The 17,889-nt window shown below is 43.9% G+C and overlaps 1 protein-coding gene across 1 annotated transcript in view; it reads left to right on the top strand.

Annotated features, from left to right (window-relative positions):
* The window catches only part of lrp1bb (low density lipoprotein receptor-related protein 1Bb), a 252,324-nt gene that overhangs the window by 150,091 nt on the left and 84,344 nt on the right, over nt 1-17,889 (top strand). Inside the window, exons 26-34 of the mRNA XM_078285934.1 lie at nt 152-349; nt 1,077-1,281; nt 3,071-3,235; nt 3,541-3,785; nt 9,112-9,243; nt 9,572-9,799; nt 10,408-10,582; nt 10,909-11,003; nt 14,547-14,696. Coding sequence (XP_078142060.1) covers nt 152-349; nt 1,077-1,281; nt 3,071-3,235; nt 3,541-3,785; nt 9,112-9,243; nt 9,572-9,799; nt 10,408-10,582; nt 10,909-11,003; nt 14,547-14,696 — 1,593 coding nt within the window. The remainder of the gene's footprint in view (nt 1-151; nt 350-1,076; nt 1,282-3,070; nt 3,236-3,540; nt 3,786-9,111; nt 9,244-9,571; nt 9,800-10,407; nt 10,583-10,908; nt 11,004-14,546; nt 14,697-17,889) is intronic.

Genomic DNA, 17,889 nt, shown 5'->3' on the forward strand with positions numbered 1-17,889 from the left:
TGCGCATGTGTATGTGTGTGCACATGTATCCCGTGGGAGCTCCTGGTGGGTGTTGGTTGGTGTGTGGTGCGAGTGTGTGTGTGTGTGTGGTTTTGCGGTGGCACCGCTTCAGATACAAGCTGCTCGTTTCCTGTCTCTGCCCCCTGGCCAGATCCCTTTGAGGCTTTCATCATCTTCTCTATCCGGCACGAGATAAGACGGATAGACCTTCACAAGCGGGACTACAGCCTGCTGGTGCCCGGGCTGAGGAACACCATCGCGCTAGACTTCCACTTTAATCGCAGCCTCCTTTACTGGACAGATGTGGTGGAGGATAAGATCTACAGGGGAAGGCTCTCCGAGTCTGGCGGTACATCCACACACACACACACACGTACACACACAGACACACAAACGTTTGCTATATATCTAAATGCTGCTGTGATGCATTGGCTGAAGAGAGTCACGCCTTCCCCGTCGGATCCCCAGCGGCTGTAATGGAAGTCCAAGACGCTCCCGACGATAACGCTCTCAGTTTTGTTCTACTGTCTTTGCACACACTCAGGTCTGATACAGCGAAGCGATATTGTCTCTCCCAATGAGAATTTATTTCAGGTTGGCTAAAGTAAAAAAAAAAATGCTGAGGGACCAGAAGTCCTCAAGTCTTCTGGTATCTCCCCTCATAAAATGATGAATTAGAATTTCTCCCCGGCTCTGTATTTTTGTGAGTGCCAGTGCATTCAGTGAGCGCTCTTGCCTTCATATCCCTCGCCGGAGCCATAGAAATCGTCTCTTAGCTGTACCTATTCCTCCCTTTTGTGAGACGTACACAAAAGCCCCGGCATCCGAGGATAATTGTAAACAGCTGGATTATAGACAGATGGGGAAAACCCTTTTTTCATGTTTAATGGAACGCTGTAGAAAGCAATCTCCATTATGTTAAAGTGCTTTCTTCAAGAGTTTTCTGAGTTTCCTTTTTTTGGCCATCGTAAAATGTTTTCCCGAGCGCTGTAAATAGACAAGCTCCTCCGGCGCGACCGGTGCATCCTGACGACGGCGTACGTCAGCACTACACAGTATGGTTGATGTCGTTTCAGGGGTGACGGGGATCGAGGTGGTCGTGCAGCACGGCCTGGCCACCCCGGAGGGCCTCGCCGTGGACTGGATCGCGGGGAAACTGTACTGGATCGACAGCAACCTGGACCAGATCGAGGTGGCCAAGCTGAACGGGAATATGCGCACCACGCTGATCGCCGGAGGCATGGAGCACCCACGGGCCATCGCTCTGGACCCGGGGCAAGGGTACGCTACGCACCGACTCCCGCGCACAATGTAGCCTGCCGGCAGCTACACTATCCATCAGGCTCTGAGATTATTGGAATAAAGTAAAATTACAACCCCCTTGTATTTCTCACATCCGCATCTGCTTTGATGTATGAAGATGTCTGCTATGTTAGGGTCCATTAAGGCCACAGATATAGAATACATCAATAACAGTGCTGTGCACTGCGTTCCAGTAATGACAAGTGATGAAGCTCATATCGCCTCACCCCCACTTCTCCCACCCCACCCCGCCCGCCTTGTACCCTTTACCACCCCCTCCCTTCTTCTCTTGTACACTATTTTTCTCGAAAACCATTTTAAGCGAGAACTCGGATTAAAAAGCCCAAAATAAGTTTTGTGCTTATTTGTGCACCGTGCCCCGCGGTGCCCAATATCCAAAATCATGTTTGTTTATTCTGCTGAGATGCACGGGGAGAGTGTTTGTAGACTATCTGTGGCTCTGAAATGGCAGGCTCTGCCCCTCAGTCAGCGGGCGTTCTTTACTGGAAACACAACAGCATTGCATTAGTGTTTCATAAAAGACAGAAATAGAAGTGGAAAGTTTTACGCTCTGCAGAGTGGTTTTGTAATTGATGTATGGCAGTACAAATCATAAATGATGTACATATCCGTTTTCTTTGCTATCAGGTGCGCTCTATTGTCATTACCTCGGTTGCACTGTACATTATGGCACACATCAGGTGCTGTGTGGCTGTTGAGAGCAGTATGTCACTTGGTGTAAATGCATCTGCAAACTGGCTAATGACTGTACACAGCGTCCAGTATATCTCAGATTAAAGCAAAACCCAGACATTCCTAAAATCAATTTAACACTCTTAAGAAATGAGTAATCTGCTCATGCACTCACTCCTATAGTACTCTTTCACATTTGGGAGGATGACTACATTTCATGGCTGTACAGAGTAGGATTAATGGACGCTTTTGGTGCCTAAAGGCGCAATTCCATTCCAGGGCAATAATTCTAATCTAATTACTTGAATCCACTCAAAGGAGTGGGCCATTGATCGGGGAGGCCTGATCCAATGAATACGGCTATTGATCTGGACAAGGATATTTCTTCCTAACACTGTTTCGTTGTCGTCAGTGTGTGATTTAAGCCTGAGCGCCCACTTGCTCTTTCGTTCTCTCTGACTTTGTGGACCAAGGCAAGACAGGGGCTGTGTTTCCTGGGTTTGAGTGGGGACTCGGAACACTATTGATGGTCAAAGCAATGACAGTGTTCATTTTCAGGCCTCATTGAGCTGTGAAAAGTCATAAAAAAGCAGATGGCCTCCCTTTCCGAAGCCAATGTCACAGATGTTGAGGGTTACACTGGACCACTGGTGCTGTTCTTGGACCGGTCACCGCTGCCAATGTCTGTGTTTATGGGCCCAATTACAACAGCATTGTGTACGCCATTATTGCACTATGCAATTCAACTGCATTGACAAACCGGTGAGAATGGCTGACGGATTGCTCTCAGATGGTCATTACATTGACTGAGGCATCTAACAGCTCTCGTGTTTTGCTAGTGGTTCTGAGAAAATTAGATTTTCTTTTCGCTTCAATTTGTGCTTTTTGTCCGACTCAGATAATTTTTATGAATTATAGTGAGGAGAAATGATTTGGTCCTTTGTTCGCGTGGAAAAGTGTATTCCCATTATGTGGGGCTTTGTATTTTCCTCAGATGCTTGTTGTTACCTGTCCTTTTAAAAGAAAACAGACAATAATGCGAGACTAACCGCTGCCTCTGGATTTCTGCTCCAAGGATCCTGTTCTGGACCGACTGGGACGCCACTTTCCCCCGCATTGAGGCTGCATCGATGAGCGGAGGAGGCAGACACATTGTGTTTAAGGACATGGAGATAGGGGCCTGGCCTAATGGACTGACACTGGATCATCTGGAAAAGAGGATTGTTTGGACGGATGCACGGTACACTATTAGAGTCTGCTATCATGTTGTGTGCAGAACATTGTATGCCTTTATTATAGCTTCAGATAAATATATTACATTATATACTGCTCTCTGTTATCCCAGTAGGCCTCAAATAATGGAGCACATGTAAGATTTAGAGATATAGTAATGGCCACATTTGGTATTAGTGGATCTTGAATAATTATATCACTTACAGGCACTTTGATCTGCCTACTTCTACTTTGTGCATTTTCAGAGCAAAGTGCATTTTCAGAGCAAAAACAAACTTTGATATGGCCCTTGTGTCTGTGTCTTTTGAACAGTTCCGATGCCATCTTCTCTGCGCTCTACGATGGCAGCGGTGTCATCGAGATCCTGAGGGGCCACGAGTACCTGTCCCATCCCTTCGCCGTGTCCCTCTTCGGAGGCAACGTCTACTGGACGGACTGGAGGACCAACACTCTGGCCAGAGCCAATAAGTGGACCGGGCGAAATGTCACAGTCATCCAGAAAACGAGCGCCCAGCCTTTCGACCTGCAGATCTTCCACCCCAGCAGGCAGCCTCAAGGTAAGAAACCCCTTTTTTTTCAGGCCTGACTGCTGGAAATCAGACACTTGTAGAAATGAGACATTTGCTGTGTTAGCTGGATCTGGGCCAAAATATAATTTGGCTGGATTTGCTTACTTTTCTGGGATAGGCTTAACTTTTCTGGCATAATGGAGCCATTTGGATCACCCTAAAAGTGCAAACTCTGCCCATCGCACACCACAGGTAAACAGAAGGAAATATTTAAGCCACAGAAAAGGATTTCAGTTAATAACTGAATTGGACCATGTGTCAACAACCGACTTAAGATTTTATGGAGGCGAGAGCTGAAACTGACTATCCAGCTAAAATTTGGCTATAATAAGCTACCTGAGCACCACTGGATATTGTCTGAGGATGCATTCTTTTTGAAAGCACACATTCTCGTGTTGCAAAGACAGTGAAGAGAGCATAATATAATTAATTTCAGGCTCCTGGCTCTGCCCTCATTGGGCCTGTCAATCATGTGGCTTCCCAGCATGCCTACAATGAGCATGTGTCTGAATGATTGAAAAAGGTGCTCATGCAGAGAATTAGCTTGCATTAATGGTACCTCTGAATGTGTTTTTCTCACCGCCCAAATTAGTCTAATTGGTTCATACTACTATATCAGGCCTTTTTTTTTTCTGAAAAATTAAACCAAAGTGAATAAGGGGAACTGCAGAACGAGAGCCGTCTAAATTACCTCTGCCAGGAAGGATAGAGCGCTGCTTTGTGTGTGTCTATTGAGAATTTAAAGGAGGGCATATCCACTAATCAAATCAATTAGTATTGCGCGGAGTGTATTGTGATTACAGGAGGTATAAGAAATAGTTTTGCAACCATCTTTTTGGTTATTCATTAATATTCCAGGCAATGTGATTTCTTTTCAGCGAACATCTCTGAATCTTTCGCAGTAGAATGGTTAATCAATTTTATGGAAAATAAGCCAAGATTCTGTCCACAAAAGATACACTCAGATATCCTGCCTGACAGAAGGCCTACATATATAAGCCAATTTTTATTTGATATGCAGATCAGCTTGCAAGGTATTCTGCCAAGCCGAAATTAATAGCATGAAATCTGTTTTCAATTCATTTCATTGTTTATTTTTTTTCTGTGAATAGGTTATTTGAAATGGAATTATATTTGTGAAGCAGATTTGCCAAAATGAATCATCGGAATATGCAACATTATGTCCATGTGTGCCTCGACCACCTGGTTGATGGTTCAGTCTCCATCACAACTGCCTTTTTCAGCATTGCCAAGTTTCAAATTTACCCCTCTCAGCTTCCTACAGATGTAAGCCACCATCCATAAATGGGCATTATTACGGTGGTAATCGGGTTTGCATCTATTCAGCAATCCCGCTGCTTCGCCAATGTGGCAGGAGTTAATTTGCTTGTTTCCTTCCTGTATCTGCATTCTCATGACTGTTCGCCATAGATAAGTGTGAGCAAATTGAACCGCATTTCCGAAGAAGCCAGTAAGCACGTCTAATCCCATTTTAAAGAGCTCAACTGGGTGGGGGTGGGGGCGGGGGGGGGGGGGTGCTGAGCTGGCTGATTTCCACTCCAGCCAGAAACCAAAGCTCGGAGATGGTGCTAGACCCTGCAGATCTGGACCAGAGAGACCAAGAGGAGCAGGGAGGGATGAAGAAGGGAGAGCTGAACTGGTCTCGGGGCTGTTCGGCCTCGGCGGAGCTTCACTAGAGGCGTCAACAGTCTGTAAATGCATTATGTGCGGTTTGGACAGGGAGGCAGTGTTTTTTTCCGAAGAATGGGTAACATGAGGCAGGAAAACTAGGAGGTTGTGCTGATGTTTTAGGGAGAAGTCCAGTTCCAAGACCTCCCAGTTAGATTAGATAATTGATTTGTTATAGCCCCAATATACTGTATATATATAGCATCACAACGAAACAGTCCCCCATTACACCATTTTAGAGAGAATAAACCAAAGAGACAGTGAAAGTTTCACATATTGTGATTAATGAAACAATATTCATGTCTGGGCTAGAATTCTTTGGAGTGCGATTGTATACTTATTAATGTCAACCATAACACATGCTACTAAATCGTAGTTAATGGTTCCGAACGCGTCTCTTTTCAGACTTCAGGGTTCCGCTTCTGAATGAAAGTACAGAATTTACCGTGTGAAGCTTTCTCCACATCTCGGCACTGTGCTCTGAGACTTCTTTAAGGCCGATCAATATGTGTTGTACAGAATGGTTCAACTAACATGCACAGTGACGATACTTGCTCGCTTCTGATAATGAGTTTGTTTTATGAGGAGAGCCGGCTCCTCATATTACACAAAGCAAACAACCTGCCTTTCTTTCCCCCGCACTTGTCCTATTCCCTTGAGCGAGTGAAGGAGAAAAAGAGGCGGGGCCGAGGATAATTCAAGCGGATCGCTCCGCAGTTACAGTCGTTGTTCTCAATGTGCAAGCTTAACACAAACACTGTGTAATATTTATGGCATTTAGAACATGCACAATTATTTGCAGGCAGAAAAAAAAAAAAAACGCATAGTAATTGTGTCAGCAGTAATATCACTGCAAATACGATAGGCTTTGGAACAAATAAGAACAGCAAATATGGGTCTCTCGGTGGAAAGAAGCGCTTTGCATACTAAACAATGCTCCCGCCACTACCTTGGGCCTGCCATGAATATGTTTGTGTTATTCAGAGTGAGACTCAAACAGCGTCCCCAACAGCCATTAGGCAGCTTTCTCAGGTTTGGATTGGAAAGATCTGCGGCTTTTTTTTAAGGCAGCACCGCCCTTGGTGCTGTCTAAGCATGGCAGCGTATTCATTTTTTAATTTATTTGTTGCGACGGAGTCTGGCAGTTTAGAGCAACACCAGTGACACCTCGATGCTGTTGTTGCTGTCATCCCTCAAAACCGGGATTCAGGCGAATGCGGCGCTGTATCCGCACAGATGACTCCCCCACTCCGCATACTGAGTCAGTTGTGTTCCCTAAGTAAGCCGCATCTGTGCTGCGTTCACCCACATTCTCCGTTAGCGTTAGCAAACGAGCTCAGAGAATGAGCGCCGAATGAGCGTCTTTGACACGAATCACCCAAAATAAATATTTGTTTGTTGCATGAAATGTGATTGTGGCATGACAGGACAAGAGTTCGTTCCGTTTTGCTGAGGTGATTTATTCCGAACAGGGTGAGAGCGAGGAAACAGTCTCTTTTCCGATGTATTGCTGCTTGTGAGGTTAAAGCCAGTGCAGAAACTCAGCTAGCTGTGTATAATTGGAAGATGTCTGGGGAAAATGTCAGCAGCTCAGGGTTTTATATACTGGGCTTAAGTTGGAGGCAGCCTGCTATCCTACAATAAGAGGGCATAATGGAAGAGATGATGTCACTCTTAATAACAGAGTGGACAGAGAAAGTAGAAAGCTAAGCTAGAAAGAGTTTTTTTTTTTTTTTTAGAGTGGAAGAGAACAGTCTCATGAACTATTGAAATGTCACAAGGCCTCCTGGGATGAATGCATATCTGAGTCCATCTGAAGTTAAGAAGTCACCCACCGTTCTCTGATGCTGGTTGTACTGGATGTGTGCCACAGTAAATTATGTTGACTAATGGGCGTATAATTCAGCACTTTGGCCAGAGTCTACAGGAAAACGTTTTTTGGATGACATTTCTATATTTTTTAACTAAGCATGCTGGGTCAGCATCACGTAGGCGATATATTCTGCGAGGACGTCTCAGCCCTTCTAAGAGTCGCATGCCAGTGGTCTAAACCACTTGAAAGCAGCAGTTCCACAAGAGGCTAGTCTAAACACACGGGCATGGGCAGACGGGTGGAGACCTACCTGCCTCTGTGTGCCTGTTTCCAATCAGCAAACCAGCATTTTCTCTTTGCAATAAAGGGCCTTCCAAAACATTACACCTAGTTTGGCAGCCGCTCACTCATTTCCTGTCTGCGACTGTGACCTTTACTGTAAATGAGTGTGAGAGTTTTCAAATTTCCTTTTAATCAGGATCTCCTGCGGGAGCCAAAGCCATTCGGTGGTTTTTAGCTTTCATGCTTTATATCACCGCCAGAATGAGCTTGCTTTTGCTGTAATACAGCTACAAGTACAGATGCTATAAAGTCCCAGTGCACCTAGCTAGGTGTGCAGCATCAAGTGTTCCTGGAATAATCAGGATATCCACATCATTCACCCAATGTATTGTCAAGAAGAATACATCCACTCTACTATACTGCACTGCCCAAACTTAAAGGATAAGGCTGGTGTTTTTTTCAACAAATCCTATGAAAATAACAAAATCAGCAATGAATTAGTTTTTTCTAACAAGTCTCGTCCATGTAGCTGATGCCCAATGAAGCCATGTCCCAGCAGCCATAGAACTCCATTGTATTAAAAAAACGATTAAAAACACGTCAAAGAGCCATGCTGTTGCTCTGGGCAACATATTTCATCATCACGATGCACCGGGCCGGCCAACTTTTTCCTCAAACAACTTAATAAGCCGACCGTAAACACGTTTTCCAAAGTAGTTCCGTAGCATCGAAAATAGTCCCCGGCGTAATTCCCACTTGAATTTGATTTGGTAATAACTACAACAGCCTGACTTTTCATGGTAACAGTTAGCGATTTTTAAAATTGAAACTATAGTCTTTGTGAGCTGTATTTCAAGGTTTTTAGCTTACAATTGGAGCCAATGACTTCCGGGTTGACGGCTAAAAACGGTACGTGGGAAGTCAGAAAGTAACGGGAGTAGAGCAAACGCATTGTTGATTTTGTTATTTTCATAGGATTTGTTGACGATAAGAAATGTATTTAAAAACACCAGCCGTATCCTTTAATAAATTACATACCTATTATACAAAACTGCTTTGTTAGCTTAATCTAATTGTAACTAAAGTATACACAAGCAATTTCTGTTATCATGTGTTAGGGATGCACTTTAAAAAAAACCACAAAAAAAACATTTGCACTCAAGTTAACGATCAAATATCGATCGATGTGCTCATGTGCACCCTCCCATGGATGTGCAAGAGGAATTACAAAAATGTATGTCCCAACTGTGGGGAAAAAGCATATCATAATCATAGTTCTTTTCAGCATAGCGTTTGAATTATATGTGAAATGGAATATTGAAAAAAAGGAGCTTCAAAGTATGCTTTTACTTTGAATGGCACAAATTGGAGGCCTATTATGTGTCACGCTACAAAGACTTTTTGTTCAAATTCATATATTTATCCTTCTTTGCTTGGTTTCTTGCCTTATGCTGAGTGAGGGTTCTGAAATGTCTCTCTGTCTCTCTCTCTCTCTCTCTCTCGTTGTCCCTCTCCTGCTCTCCCTATCAGCATCTAACCCGTGTGAGGAGAATGACGGACGTGGGCCCTGTTCGCATCTGTGCCTCATCAATTACAACCGCACTGCGTCCTGCACCTGTCCACACCTCATGAAACTTTCGCCCAACAAACAATCCTGCTTTGGTGAGCGACGTCACCTTCTTCCGCCGGTCCGCAGATCTGTGTTTTTGTTATTTGAGTGAAATTATGGAAAAGTATGCAATCACAACATAAACAACTTGAGAGTACATCTGCATTATTTTACATATTTATCATTGCCCTGACATTTAAGTGCACCTCACCGTACAGACTTGGGGTTTGATATAAATCAGCATTTGCAAGTTATTATTATTGCCTTTACCTTCATAGCTGTATCTGACTAGAAAGGTCAACAGCTTCAATAGCCGCCGTGCCGATTCATATTTGAATTCCGGTTCGTGTGATTTCATGTGCGATTTCATCATTTCACCAGCGCTGAAAAGGTTCCTGCTGTATGTGCGGCGCTCTGAAATCCGCGGCGTGGATATTGACAACCCGTACATGAACGTGATGACGGCGCTGACGGTGCCGGATATCGACGACGTCACGGTGGTGGACTACGATGCGGAGGAGGAGAGGATCTACTGGGCGGATGTCAAAACCCAAGCCATCAAACGGGCCTTCATCAACGGGACCCAGCTGGAGACCGTCATCTCTGGAGGTGAGATACACAGCAGCATCGACGCTATCTTCTTGCTCACCTGCATATACTGTGCAGCCCAAACATGCATACAAAATATCTAAGGCTGTGCACGCTATGCGCTGAGTGTCTATCGGCTAGAATTGATTTTTAAGTGTTTTAGAAGTCAAATTCAGTGCCGAGTGGAAGGGCAATCTGCCCTGTTGTTGTGTCTGAATCACTTTGACGAAGAGCTCGGTTTTTGCCATATCGTCTGGCACGAAATAGCAGACGATAGCAACAGTTCAGCAGGAAAACAAATTGAAGTTTCTGAAGTGCCCCTCTCATTTCCTTTGATGAATGGTTATACAAGGCATTCTAAATCGTCCCTTTGGAATTCAAGAGATTTTAATTTCATGACAACTGATAAAGAACAAAAGCCTACCTGTGTATGCTTTTCGGAGAGACACGATTGCAAGGTCCAACATTTTTCACCATTTAGTCTCCAAAGTGTCTGCTGCATTTGTTGAGTGCCATTCATGAATACCAATTTTGTTCGCTAGACGCTGATTCTCCGGAGCTGGTGCATGTTATGTCTTTCTAAAGCACATAGGAGTGACATTTTCTCCACCCCCATCCCCTCCCAACAGACATAGTGAACTGCCGTGGTCTGGCTTTAGACTGGCTCTCCAAGAACTTATACTGGCTCAGCTCTGAAAATGACGAGTCGCAAATCAATGTGGCTCGCCTTGATGGGTCCCTGAAGACGTCCATCATCCACGGGATTGATAAGCCAAGGTGCCTTGTAGTGCACCCCGCCAAGGGGTAAGTAGATTAGTGCAACATCTGTGCACTTCATTATTGCATCAACCTCAATGCATATTATGAAGACACCTGGCAAAAGGCCTTACCTAAATAAAGAAGGGGAACAAAAACCTGTCAGTGTGAAGAGAACGATTTGTTGTTGAAGCTTGCAAATGTTTGTCAGTAGAGCTTGACAAGGTTGTCAGGTGGAACAAAATCTATTGGCTTCCATTCACTTTTCAGTTCTAATTAACAGCAACATGGCATCCATCGACTATGTTGTAAACCTCATGATACCGTGTGCCTAATGGGATCACTAACCATGCTCCTCACACCCCCCGACATAGGAAAATCTATTGGACAGATGGCAACACCATCAACATGGCCAACATGGATGGGAGTAACAGCAAGGTCCTCCACCAGAATCAGAGGGAACCAGTTGGTCAGTATGGCAGCTTTGGGTAGCGCTTCCAGGGTTTTATTTCCCACCAGATATGTCACTCAAAAGAGGGAAGGCAGTGTCATTAAGTTGCTACGCACCTGGAATTTACCTGATGTACAACAACATGGCGAACATAAATATTGATGCAGGTGGATTTTTTTTACATGTTGTAAAGTGCCATTTATTTTCAAGGTCTGCCCACACAGTCTTCATGAACTTTTACAAATTGAATCAGTTGTAGCGTTTGCACCTGTTGACATTTTCTCTCTCCTGACAATGTCAAGATGAATCAGAAAGAAGATGCTCCATTCACAACAATACCCGCCTCCTCAATAGAGATGCTGTTGCTGTAGGCAGCATCAAAGAAAGTCCCCAGACTCTTTGGGTCAAAGAGTCAAACGGCTGCAAGCGGCTGCGACGCTAGGCATTAGCTCTACCCCACAAGTACCCAGATGACCTGTGTATATGTACAGTATTCCAACACCAGGTCTAGGTCTCTAAGACTTTAAAGGGTAACTTCGGTATTTTTCAACCTGGACCCTATTTTCCCATCTTTTTGTGTCTAAGTGACTAAAGGGGACAACAATTTTTGAAGTTGGTCCAGTATTGAGCGAGATCGCTTCAGCCGGCAGCCGCGAAACGAGCTGCAATGTAATCCGACGGGGCAAATCGCACCGTCAATGTACGTCCACTAAAAGTGCTTGGTCTGTGTGTAACTTCCTGCAACAACTCAACTCTCGTAAGACTGGAGTGAGACTTGGTTACACACAGACCGGATCAAGCGAAAGGTAAAGAAAAACGTTTCATTTCTCTGTAGGGTCCTTTCCATAATGTTGTCAGACACTTATAATAACAATCTGAGCCTGTCAGTGGCAAAAACAAGAACTTTTAGTGGACGTACATTGACAGTACGATTTGCCCCGTCGGATTACATTGCAGCTCGTTTCGCGGCTGCTGGCTGAAGCGATCTCGCTCAATACTGGACCAACTTCAAAAATTGTTGTCCCCTTTAGTCACTTAGACACAAAAACATGGGAAAATAGGGTCCAGGTTGAAAAAAGTTACACTTTAAAGCTCCACTGGGCACTTTTGCACATTGGTGACCCCAAATAACTGACTGCAACAGCCAGAAATCATATAACATGTCAGTAAACTGCACACAGCACACTCATGTCTGCCCGGTCTGTGATGCTGTATACCAAAGGGACGAGATTCCAGCTTTCTCTGGATGGAGCGCTTGCTCTCTGCCGCTTAGGAGACAGTTTATATTCTTAAGTTTCAGTTTGTTCCTTACTGAGAGTGGAGAAGATGTTCTGCTAGTGTCCATACCCGACACCAGAATTAAATTTGGGCAAATGAGGCAAATATGCGGCATCTCAATTAGTGGAGATGAGATGCTCTTTTCTGCGCAGCCCCGCTTTGTGATTTAGGCCAATAAGGGTGTATTTTTACATCAAAATTTTATGTAAAATCATGCACATTTAACAGAATTGATTCCTCTGGAAAGGGAACTAATTATAACTCATTTGACCAAAATTAGTCATTGGAGCATTATTTTTTCTGCGCATTCATAGGGCTTGTATATCTGAACGATCATTCTTTTTTTTTTTCGTTTTTGAGCGTGAACTCTTGCCCCCCCGCATGATGTATGCTCGAGTGAGCAGTCGCAGCTCGAGTGAGCAAAAACAATCCGCAGGTCTCCATCTCTGGCAGCTGCTGTCACACACCTCAAGGTCAAATTCTCCCTTTCTCACACAAACAGCACCATTGTTTTCACTGTATTTTCTCCACTCTCCCGGGCCTGTCAGCAATACAGATAGCGGGGGGCGCCGTATTTCATCGGCTTCATTTATGATTATGGGGTGGACTGGGGGACAAGAGTAAATTAATGACGCGTTGTGACTGTGAATCTGCCAGACATAAATCCAACACACGGTGGGAGACAGTGAGGTGTCCGGACGTGCACAATTGAAATCGCTTCCAGTTGCCACCATCAATAGCGGTCCTCTATCAAAAACCATCATGTCGGCTGGGAAATGGATTTAAAAGTAGTCTGTCATTCTCTGGTCCAATTATTTATGATGCCAGCTGGAGGTCATATAGAGATATCCCCCGCAGAGTTGAGTGTACCCACCAAACACACATACACAATCACATTTCTATCAGCCCTCGCCCAGCAAGATGCATGCACAGTGTGTCCTGCATGGGTGCAAATGGTGCTGCTGCTTGACTGTTAAATCTCTGTCAGATCGCCAAGCCTGATGAGTGTGAGGATACTTGGATCATAACTCAAACATATTCTTAAAGGTGCTACGTGTTGCATTTTGAACCGGCAACATACGATACAAATTACTGTAAACAAATCTGAGCATGGTTGAGCTGATTGGTAGCCTCTATCTCATGCCAGTGCTATTGTTAGTGCTAGTGTTTATCTAAATTAAGACCATGTTTCCCATAAACTCCTTCCTGCCACAAAGAGGATGTCGCCACTTGTCCGCCCTCTCCCTCCCTGTCATCGCCCCGTTTGTTTTCTCTCTGGCTTTACTGAAGACGATAAACATGTTGGAAGTCATTTTTTCCATTGGCCTGATTTTTCCCACGGCGCAGCTGAGGGCATCACAGGGCAAATTCAGGTCAGGCAGTCAGTCAGTCAGTCAGGTAACACTTAGTGAGATGATGCGCTTCATCAGATGGCCTCTAGAGGGCGATTTTGACTGTGAGATGCAGTGTTTCCCATACAGAGGCACAAAATCAAAAGTTGCTCAGTGTATAGAAATGGATCTAAATCGATCTCTAATGCGCCTGACATCATGTCTGTAATTTGTCAGACAGAGTCTCCCGGTGTGAAAACAAAAGTGAAACTTTACATTCCACAGTCAGTAACAGGGATTTGCAGACAGTAACTCGTCTTCGCTGCCCTACAAACTTTAACGGTAGGTGACGTCATCTTGTGGTATTTAAGTAACATTAGTGGAATTAGGCAATTTAACTGTGTCGTAGTGCTTCAGTGCAGAGAATTGAACACAGGCGCCGTGGGTCTGTACAGGATCTGTGCTTCTTTCACTCCTTCCACCATCTGCCACTGCCAGAAACTCTGTAAGCTTTAGTTCCGTTTGTGCTGGAAGAACAGCGCCCTCTTTCTGTTTTGTGCCTTAAAGCAATTCCCCTTTCTGCCGTAAAGCAATACAGCAGATTTCCCAACAAATCCAACCCGGTGAAACACAATGTAGAGTGCAGTGTAGAGGCTGACAATCTTCTCTTGTTTGTTTACAGTATTTGCACTAATGTCTCAAAACGAATGTGGTAATCAATTATTAATATTAAAATGTTAGCACCTTTAATTTTGATTACAATTTATTTACTACTTTACAATATTGTTTGCCATTGACATGTTTAGTCTGTATATCTGTGATGAATGTTTTGCTGCTGATAACCAACATGATATCTACCATCTTAGTGCCCAGTTATGAAATGAGTCTCTGTATCCCAACAAGCCATCATAATAAGCACTAACCCTTCCTCCTCTACTCACCTTCCACTCAGGTCTGTCAATAGACTACGCTGCCAGCAAGCTGTACTGGATAAGCTCGACCAATGGCACTATCAACAGGTGCAATCTGGATGGCAGTGGGCTGGAAGTGCTGGAGACTCTGAAGAAGGAGCTCGCCAAAGGCACAGCGCTGGCCGTGATGGGTGAGTGGAGCTTGTCAGGAGAGCATCAGATGGCCACTGGGGATTAGTCAGAGAGTGTGGAGGGATTACGTGTCTCACCAGTTAAGTGGCAGTAGAACGGAGCCATTTAGCCAGTGCTTTGCAACAGTTGTGCTTCACTTTGTGTAAAATAGCCGAAGCATTAGATAATTAAAACACTGGGCAGCAGTGATTGATGATTGATTTTTTTTACTCCCCTTTGTAATGAAAAGGGAGGAGGATGTTCATTATGGGTTGTTTCTTGGTATCAGCGCTGAATCCAATATGTGGCACCATCCATCACCTCCAGGTTTCATTTAGAAATCTCCTGAAAGCTATCTCCTAAGCCAACAAGATGTTCTCCTCTCCTTTATAAGAACGCAAAAAAATCCTTTTTGCGTTTCTGAAGGCGGCATGTTGTCATCACACCACACAGGCTGCAGACCCACACACGACTGAACCGCTTTACAAAACATAGTCTGTCAAGGAAAAATAAGTTGAGGTGAAGCCGAAGTACAAGGAAAACAAAGTTTTACAGGGAGTTGACTGGAGAAGACGATACTTTTCAGTAGACATTCCAAGTAGGAGAAAAATCTGTTTTGGTATCCCATTCTTTCTCTCCCCTGGCAACTCATGGTAGGACTTAAAAAGGAGAGGGAAGTGTTTTTTTGGACTCGGAGGATGACAAAATATATACAGCAACATCAAAAGAGGGGAAATCTTAATATGATTGATTTCAGACCAGATGGCTCGGGAGACGTTGGACCGCCGTGTCTCTTAAGACGTCCAATTCAGCACATGGCATCTGTGTTTTTAATTACATTACACTCTGAATATATATTTTTTTTCCTACAACAGATTAGAATTTTAAATGGTCTCACTTCCATACTGCTGCAATCTGGACAATTGGGAAGCTTCTCGTTGAGCTGTGCGAATACATTTCGCTTGCCAAGACTGGTAATGAGTAGGGAGCAAACGTGCTGAACAGAGGGTTGTTTTTCTGTGTATGTGTGCGTGTGTGTGTTTAGACCAGAGCATAACTATTATTATTATTGGGGTTTCTTTTGTTTTTTTTGAGGCAAAATCAAGAGCATTGTCAGAGTGATACTTTGTCTTCTTGAAGTATGTTATTAGTCATGGCAGGCCTTCCTTTTCCTGTGTGCTGGCTGTCTGTCAGCATGTTAGACAGTAACGGAGCAGTTGTTTCGTTAACACTTTGCAACTTTAAGAAGGTATGGTTCATTTCCTTATTGACATTGCTTACAGTAAAATATTTGACTGTGGGAGACTGTTTTTTTTTTTTTTCTTACACAGAGGATGGAGACTTCATTATAGCATTTCACAAATGGGAGATAGAACGTGAGGTGACATAGAGTAATGGCTCGGTTTCCGCACAGTAGCAGGTACAGCAAAACAGTGAAATGATGTCTGCGAGCCGCCATCAATCACAATTAATGACGTTTTGTTGTGTTGGGGAAATTGCATTGAATGGTAGAATGAACAGCGCTGTACTGTATATACTCTGCTAAATAGAGAAATTTCACGGTGGTTTCGCCGTTTATTTGCGGCGTGTTTATCAATTACAGAAAGGAGATAGTCATCTGGCGGATTTGTACGTTTGCGCTGACGTTCATGCAAGCGTGAAAAGTGTAAGACATATATGTAAAATTTCCTTTTAATTGTAACTTTGCATTCATAAGCCCTATTGTCAAAAGGGTGTCACAGCTTCACCTGCTGTAAGGTGTAAAGTAGGTGTAGATCTATAAAGTATTATAAGGATATTAATATTTATAAGACACACAGAACAGCTCATACCCCTTTTTTTATCAATTACAGGACTAGATTTCAGCAACAATGGACCAGTTTCCATAAAGTGTGTCATAACAGCTACTGATGCCTGAGTATTACAACAGTACAATCATTATACTCTTGCATCAATGTATATATTATTATATACATTTCTACAACATCAATTCTAGCTGAGCAAAAGTCACATTTGTATCTCCCCTTTACCTGAGAACAGCATTTTCCATACTGTGTTGCTCTTTCATGGTGTGTGGACTTTATCTCTTGTCCTTTCAGACCTTCAGATTCTCATACCTCAATGACTTGTGCAAAATGCTTCCCTCCTTTGCTATAGGCCATTGAGCCTGGCTGCACACGCTGCGGAGGGAAGGTGAAAGAACATGTCATTTTCAAAGCCTGAGCGTCTTCTGCTTTTGGCAAGTGAATGGACTATTGATTTTGCTCACCACAGAGAGCTGCCCGTTCTATACCTGTTTTGTTTGGTCTCCATGGTGAGAGATATGACTGATTGCATTTGCTGACCGTCCACTCTGTGTTTGCCACACAGCCTCTGATCCCTCTTCCCTGTTTCTGCCCTAGAAGCCCATCAAACAGTAATATGGTGACATCACATGCTTACTGAAATAAGGACAAAAATGTATTACACCCAATTGGTATATTCATATGCATGTGATTATATATGCCAATTTGCTTTGGTAGGGAAATAGCTTGTTAGGCATCGTTAGCTGAACTGTTACTTACATTTATGGGCTTGTGGGTCGTGCGCTGTGGTGATTTAGCCAATCAAAGTTATTGAGCGTTAATTAAACAATGGTTCCTTCCTACCAAGCCTCTTGGTCCGTGATAGCTTGATCGATGGGCTGCTTATGTTTGAAGTGGTTAGGGTTGTTCCAAAGCATCATCCTGTGTAAACAAAGAGAGATTGAGTTCTAACAGGGCGTTGACCTGGATCTATGGCTCCCTCGCAGCAGGGAGCAGAGGCGGGCAAGCAGAGACCATTGATGAGGGCTTCGCAAAGGTTATTCCGATGGAGAGATTTTGTTCCTGACTGCATCACAGCAGAATTGTATGACCTTTTTCTGTAAAAGGTTTGTGACGGCACATCCAAGACTGACCGGCTAAATCAAACCCTAACTGTCAGCTGTAGAAAGCAAAATTATTGTAATCGATGGAACTGTCATTTCGTGTGATGAGCATGCCGCAGCCTGTGAAAAGGCAAATAATGGCGTGTTTGTATTTCCTTTTGGCTTTTTCTTCTCTGTGCGTATGTCTTAGTGATTGCTGAGGCTGGTTGTGAAATGGGTATAATGAAGGCACTGTTCGTGACACAAGGTCGATCCACTCAGCTCCTAGGGCGCTGTAGTAATTGGATTGGCCCGAGGGAGAGGTG

The sequence above is a fragment of the Centroberyx gerrardi genome, chromosome 10 (assembly GCF_048128805.1).
Source record: "Centroberyx gerrardi isolate f3 chromosome 10, fCenGer3.hap1.cur.20231027, whole genome shotgun sequence".
Lineage (NCBI taxonomy): Eukaryota > Metazoa > Chordata > Actinopteri > Beryciformes > Berycidae > Centroberyx > Centroberyx gerrardi.